Below are 7,333 nucleotides of genomic sequence, written 5' to 3' on the forward strand. Positions count from 1 at the left end.
AGCGTCCGAAGAGAAAAAACCCCAAACAACTCTTGAATTAAGCAGGAGCAGGCAGAGCCTCGCCTGCGCTGCCCAGCCCCCGGTCAAAAGGGCAAAGGGGCCCCCCGGCAGCGCCGGGCACCCGGGGAAGCAGGAAGGCCCCAGCGAAGGGGAAGCGCTGCCGCCCTCAGCCCGCTCCGAAAGGCGGCAGACGAAAGACAAACCTCGGCAACGATCAGGTGAAAAGCCTCGTGGCAAAAGGAGTTTATTTGTAAACGGCGCCCTGTTCCTGGATGACCGCAGCAGCTGCACAGGGCTGGCAGAGCGCGTCGGGGGGGCAAGGTGGGGAAGCAGGAAGGCCCCAGCGAAGGGGAAGCGCTGCCGCCCTCAGCCCGCTCCGAAAGGCGGCAGACGAAAGACAAACCTCGGCAACGATCAGGTGAAAAGCCTCGTGGCAAAAGGAGTTTATTTGTAAACGGCGCCCTGTTCCTGGATGACCGCAGCAGCTGCACAGGGCTGGCAGAGCGCGTCGGGGGGGCAAGGTGATTTTACACACCTTCAAGCGTTTGTGAAAAGCGTTGCTGAACATGAGCTTTTCAAAACACGACTCGAGACTGGCTCTGAAGGCACAGCTCGGCTCCCTCTCCACAACTTGTTTCACTCTCAGGGTCGCAGCTCCAGGGACCAGAAAGTAAAAGTACCTTGGCTTCCCCCCTCCACCTCTTGGTACATTTGTATTAACAGCTCCACGGAGGGAGCAGCTGCTTTGAAATTCAAGCTATAAAAGTAACTCAGCCTCTTCGTCCATGCAGATTTCAGAGACAGAACTGCCAAAGTTAGCAAAGTGTTGCTCTCTCCACTTAAGTTGCAGCCTTGTTGAGTTTTGGCTATTTTCCTGTTTGTTCATTCATTGCTGTTCACGGGGCTATTCAAAGCAGCAACTGAAATGTGCCATCTGCTGGGCACAGCGCCCTGAAATAAGGAGGAAACACATCACCCAGACTCTCTTTTGAGTGGCAGAATTAAGAGTGTGGTTGGTCACTGAAGCATTGGGATGCAGGTCTAGAGAATACCACTACAGGTCACATCTCAGAAAGAGAATCCACACGGTGCTCCAATAAGTGATCCAGCAAGCAAACACACAGAATACCACCAAAAAAAATAATCAGATAGTGCCTCTGCAAAGCAACTTAACCTAAAATCCATTTAATATTGAAAGTGCAGTATTTAAAAAAACAAAACCCCCCAAAAACTAAAGTAGCACTTCAGCTCCTCAAACCAAGCTAGTAGTGGATAAAGGATAAAAAGAACAGGAAACACAGAATATTTCAGACAGGACAGTCTAAATAAAAAAACATTGTGGGTTTTTTTCCCCCCACTCTTACTTATATAATAATATTAGCAAACATAACCCATAACATTTTGTAGTGCATTTGTCAGTTTACTTTTGAACAGGGGCTTTGTTAAGTGCCCTCAATGATTGTCTCACCTCTAAATTCACTCCAGAGAAGGAAACTGTTCACAGATCTCTTCACTGAAGCAAGATGGTTCAGATATTCTTATTCTGAGCCAGAGCTGGAAGCTCTGTGTGACAACCTGCAGGCTAGACAAGTTCCCTGAAGTCATCCCAAAAGAGAAGTATGACGGGCAGGCTGCAACAAGGCTCTGAGCTCTAGGTATCACCTCCTTGCCCACCCACAAGTACAAAACCCCAATACTCCAGCAATACATTCCCATTTATAATCTTACAGGTCCAATATACCGAGCTTTTAGTTCCAAATTGTAGAAACATTTACTTCAGGGCTGTATCTAAAATGAGTACAGCTATCTTGGAGTACAAAGTTGCTCCTGCCTGGTCTTGGTTTTAAAAAGACGCTCTTTTGAGGAGGCATCTGATGATACACACACACGTATTTGTTTTTCTCTCTAGGATGATCAAACAGAAGAGTGAGTTAGTTCAGTCTGTATCAGAAGGATTAAACAATGGAAAAAGGATACAGTTGAAAATAAAAACTGCAACTGCTTCAACATACTCTTCACAGCTTTAGTGAAAGGGTAATGTATAGATCTCTGAAGTCACACTTGGATTAAAACTAGCTTTACAGCTCTTTCTAAAAGAGCTTTCTTTCCCCTCATGTCAAAGATAAAATAGAAATAAAAGCCGATATTAAAAAGGGGAAAAAAAGTATACCTTGATGTAAGCTAAATCTCCAAAGCCATTCTGAGCAAGATCAGCCCTGACTCAGATTTTCCTAAATTTAGATGAACTTCTTACTGCTTTCTGGAGTTGCTAATGCTCTGGCTTTAATTTATTTTCAGGTTAAACATCCAGAATTAAAATGAACTTTTCACCACTAATGCATGTAAGAGCAACATGCAAGCAGTTTCAGTATAAATAAACCTCTCTTTTTTTATTGCTTTAATTGCATAGCCTAAAACAAAGTGCTGGGGAGTGACATACATATGTATTAAAAAACGTAAAAGTGCTGGAAGGAAGTGGAAGAATCGGCAGGTACGAGGTGACCGCAATTTGCGAGCAGAGCTTTTGTGCTCTGCATTCAGCACAGTAATCATTTATTCAGAGAAAAGAGCGAAACATCCCGGAGGCTGCGCAGGCTGGTGCTGATGTCGCGCCTCTGCCTCAGATTGCATCTCCCGGTGTGTTGGGTCATGTAGTTTTCAGGCACACGTCGCCTCCGTGACAGGATATCCACCACGTGGCTAAGCTTGGACCTGATAGCGGAGTAGTGGAATTGCCTCTCTTTATGCAGTTTTTGGAAATATTCTGCCCTGTGACTGCTGGAATATTCAAAGGACCGGAGAGAAGAGAGCGAGCCAGTAGAGCTTGCAAGAGAGCACTGGGATGACGACGAAGACAGCGATCGCAGACTAGAACTTGGCATGGCCTTTCCAAACAGAGACGATCCTTCTTTTGACATTTTTCTGTGAAGCAGGGGTGTTTCTGTGTACTCATCTTCCTTGGTCTGTGTCACTGCAGCCTTCAGCAAAACTGAAGTCTGAGTGCCCGTCATTCTGGCAGCCACAGAAGCCTGAGTGCCAGTTTCTTTGGTCACGGCACTGGTCTGTGTGGCAGCGCTACATGCCGTCACCACAGGCTTCTCTCCCCAGGGGCCGGTTTGAGTTGATGCATTTTTCCGTCCCACTATGGCCTCTTGATGGCTGAAGCACTCCTCTTCACAGAGGCAAGAATGCCCCAGGCTACAAGGTTTGCCTCCAGGAGCATCTTCAGCCTGATCTAGTTCTTTCAACAGTTTCTTTGGAGTACTAGACAGTCTGGCAAACTCTGCTCTCAAGTTGCCTTCCACAGTATATTCTTGAGGGGACTCTATTCTGTTCACCAGGTGATCAAACATCCCACTGGTCCTGCAGCTGGATGGCCACTTAGGGTTAATGGGCATTGACTGGGCATAAAGAATCCTGAACTGAAGGTCAAATTGTTCAACCACTTGACCTGACAAGAGCAGCAAGTTGCTGCTGTTCAGCTTCCCGTCGGACCATGTGAAACTGTTGAAAACAAACCAAGATTCACAGTTAATCTCCATCCCATTTCAACATGTAATTACAGATGGAAAGACAGCTTAGAAGTGCTGTGCATAAGGAAGTTATAAAGTCGACAGACAACTCACTCGCTCTTCTTCAGAAAGAACTGTTTAGCCATGGCCAAGTTCTTCACTAGCAACAAGTTGTATAAACCCGCTTTCCAGTTTTGTGTTAGTCCTACTTAGGCTCAGCTAGTCCACTTGCCACTGGTGTTCATTAACACCAGGCAAATGGCAAAGTTAATGCATCCTTCTTGAAGAAACTCCCTCTTTCACAGCTTCACCAAGCACCAGCAGACCCCAATACTTGCCTGTAGGAGCCTGTTGTCACTCTGATTCCGTCGATTAACATGAACTTCTCATGGACTTTTCCAACAATTTTGGCACCTGACCTCATGCAGTATATGTTCCCGGTGAGCGTTCGAACTCGCATCAGCTGTTTCAGGAAAGAAAGGAAAAAAAGTAACATCACATTTAAGTTAATTCCTCAAAGGTTTTGATTGGGAATTTTACCTCGAAGCAAGTACACACACTATGGAAGACAGGAATGAAATGAACTTCCTTACATTGACTGCATGTGAGTGTTACTAGTTCCACAGTGCTAAACTTCTGCAAGGAGAGTCTGTGGAGAGAACAGCCAGTTCTATTTAGTTACTGCCCATGGAGCTCAGAGTATTTCACCATCCAGAGAAACTCTCACTGAGGTGAGCATAAGTCTGTTCCAACTACAACACTGTCATGTTATCTTATATTCAGAGAATTAAGTAAATCACCTGCATCATGTCATCCAAACCCTTTACACAACAACTATGTATTAGGAAAGACTGATGTTACCAGAGCTATACCACCCTTGAGATTCTTGCATTTCTGTTTCACTTAGCAAGCAGGTCCTTGAGCTAAAGAATACAGCTACTTAGCCACAATTTTCAAGCCTTTAATTTTGCAAGATCTGTCTCAGGACAGGGATCACAGCATGTGCTCCACCTGGCACATGGGGCTGTTGCACAGCACGGCCGTACCTCCTACGTAGGGGTAGTGCAGGGTAGCAGCTGTGCCTTTTCTGTGTGGTTTTTGCTGAGTTTGTGAGCAGTTCCACATGTTGAATTAGAGACTGTATTGAAACCACGCAATAATGAGCCTTGATCTTCAGGAGCTGAGAAACATTTCAGAAAATCCCATTTTATATCAGTTATGAAGCAGACAGGATGTTTTTAGTCTTTCAGGGGAATCTGATGTTTTATAGAAGATTATCTTTGATATCCAGTACCGTAAATTGTACCACAAAACAATAAAAACAAACCACACCCACTCGCATTTAGTACTTACATCTTCCTGCTCAGGACAAACTCCCAAATTCTTGCACATTTCCAAGAAATGGGGTAGAAAGTCTTGGTCGAGAAGAATATAGACAGGGACTTTACGGTTGTTATAGGCATCCTGAAGGTCACCAAAGATATCTATGTCCGTGAAGGAATCCATTACAAGGGCAATCACCTGCAAGAAAAGTGACAACACTTGTTCTCTGGGTTTATTTTACACAAGGTCAGATCACTGCCTCCCCCAGCCATTTTCTCCCAATGCCATCATCAAGGCCAAATTCTTTGTCCTGCTGCGCAGGCCCTGGGAAGTTATAAACTGTTTTTGTATTCCCACCATGATTCTGTAAATTCATCGTGCCCTGGAGTGCAAAGCCCAATCCTGAAGAGGTCGTTTTTCCTTGTAAGCGCTGTTGCTTTTGTACACTTGCACAGCTTGCTTTCCTGCATTATCTCCTGTGACCTGGCATTTTGGTTAACACCGGGGAAGCTACCGCAGCAGAAGCAAACCAGACAAGCCGTCTCCACTGCTGTTCTTCCCGCATGGCATACCTGCTACAAATAGCTGCTGCCTGCAGAATTAGCTGGAGTGGCCTCCTTGCTGTCACAGCTGGACATCTCACAAATCACAACCGTTTTCTCTTTGTGAGGTAGGAAGGGAATGCTGTCCCTATAAGTTGCCAAGAGATAAACTAGTCCTGTGACAACACAAACTGAATGCACTGTTTCCAGACTCTTAGTAGATGCGTTCAGAGATTCCATCCAATACCTGCACAAGAAATCCTTCCACTCACTCAACAGCTCTTTACAGAAGGCAAGTCCTAAGATGGGAGGATTTTCTCTCAACAGGCTGAAGACGACAGTTCGACATACATGAACAATCTCTCCAGCTAATTCCGAGCCTCCCTCATGCACCGCTTCAAGGCTACAATTCTCACCCTGCAAAACCAGCAACATACATCTGTGTGGGGACACAAAGGCATGAAGGATGTGGCTGCGTGAGTTTTTCTTTTAGACCATCAACGACAGCGATGACACAGCCTGCCCTTATCAGATAGATAAGCAATACACTCAAGGCTTATATGAACGCACCGCAGCAGCTCTGTGTGTGGCATTGCTTGTACTCGAAGGATAGTTCCCACAAGAACAGGCTAAGCTTTGCATTCCCACCTGTGCTCTGTTCCCCAAGGGATCAGCTCTGCATGGATGAGTTCTTAAGTGTTACACACACCAGCACATTGGTATTTTTAGATAAACTTACTTTATACTTGTGGTTCTTGTGTGTCTCCTGTGTTTTTTTTCTCCACCCAATCACTTGTCCAGGTGCCAAAGGAAGATAAAGAAAAATAAGATGCTTTTGAATCAGTTTATACTTGTGCTTCTTGTGTGTCTCCTGTGGGTTTTTTTCTCCACCCAATCACTTGTCTAGGTGTCTAAGGAAGATAAAGAAAAATAAGATGCTTTTGACAGCACAAGAAACTAACCCCTGAAATAAAAACAATCATACTAAACCCCTTGGAAACACTAGTGCCTTCAAAGGACTACTTAATTAACAGCGGATGACTAAGAAACTAACCCCTGAAATCAAAATAATCGTACTAAACCCCTTGGAAACAGTAGTGCCTTCAAAGGACTACTTAATTAACAGCACATTTGAGTTCCAATCCCAGAATTAGCAGCTGAGAAAGAAATATACTTCTACACTCAAATGAGTACATTTCTCAAATGAGTAAAAGTACAGTTAGGTTCAAAGAAGAGAATACAATAACCTTTCTCTGCATTAATCCCAGAATTAGCAGCTGAAAAAGAAATATACTTCTATACTCAAATGAGTACATTCCTCAAATGAGTAAAAGTACAGTTAGGTTTAAAGAAGAGAATACAATAACCTTTCTCTGCATTGATCCATTCAGGACAGCAGAGGCAAGACAGCAAGAACCACTTCAGCTAACCACATCTGAGTGAGCTGAGAAGAAACTGCACACCATCTGAAATTCCTTTGCTCACTTTACTTGAAGAACTCGGACATGACTGACCAGTACCAAAGGACATCTGATATTCAGTAAATTATAGGGGAGTCAAATTTTTTTTACCCATTCCATGTCCGCAAAACCACTCCCTGGACCAAGCACGCACACAGCAGAGACAGGAACAGCTTACCTGGCTCTTGGCTTGGTGCAAGAGAAGGTGTTTGGTGGGATGTGACAAGCAAGCACGTTACAAACAAGTACAGCTTTTTTGAGAAATAGATGTTTTCATGGAGTTTACTGGAGTCACCAGACCAGTCTCATCTACCTGATAAGGATCCTTTGAGAACAGACCTTCCTCTGTGACCGTTTCTGGCCAGAAGCCCATCGTTCATGTCATCCTCACACACACCCTAAGCTTCTGCACTCAGAAGGGGCAGGGATTAATTCGTTGATTCAGGGAGTGCCACCTGTGAGCACATGTTGCACACAGAGCCAGGGGTTGCTTCAC

The 7,333-nt window shown here is 44.8% G+C and overlaps 1 protein-coding gene across 1 annotated transcript; it reads right to left on the minus strand.

Annotated features, from left to right (window-relative positions):
- Positions 1 to 2,549: 2,549 nt before the first annotated feature.
- Positions 2,550 to 7,210, minus strand: FAM83D (family with sequence similarity 83, member D). The gene is made up of 5 exons (XM_009870058.1): positions 7,151 to 7,210; positions 5,625 to 5,794; positions 4,866 to 5,061; positions 3,851 to 3,975; positions 2,550 to 3,504 (listed from the first exon to the last, which is right to left on the minus strand). The coding sequence occupies exons 1-5, from the start codon at positions 7,208 to 7,210 to the stop codon at positions 2,550 to 2,552; spliced, it is 1,506 nt and encodes a 501-aa protein (XP_009868360.1).
- Positions 7,211 to 7,333: the final 123 nt, after the last annotated feature.

This window comes from Apaloderma vittatum, unplaced genomic scaffold, assembly GCF_000703405.1.
Source record: "Apaloderma vittatum isolate BGI_N311 unplaced genomic scaffold, ASM70340v1 scaffold18865, whole genome shotgun sequence".
Classification (NCBI taxonomy): domain Eukaryota; kingdom Metazoa; phylum Chordata; class Aves; order Trogoniformes; family Trogonidae; genus Apaloderma; species Apaloderma vittatum.

Bases quoted from the DNA above. Each gene is read 5' to 3' on its own strand.
- FAM83D (XM_009870058.1), bottom strand. From the start codon at position 7,210: ATGGGCTTCTGGCCAGAAACGGTCACAGAGGAAGGTCTGTTCTCAAAG. The intron at 3,976-4,865 runs GTAAGTACTAAA...TTCCTGAAACAG, and splicing joins TTTGTCCTGAGCAGGAAGAT to CTGATGCGAGTTCGAACGCT. The intron at 3,505-3,850 runs GCAAGTATTGGG...TGTTTTCAACAG, and splicing joins GTGACAACAGGCTCCTACAG to TTTCACATGGTCCGACGGGA.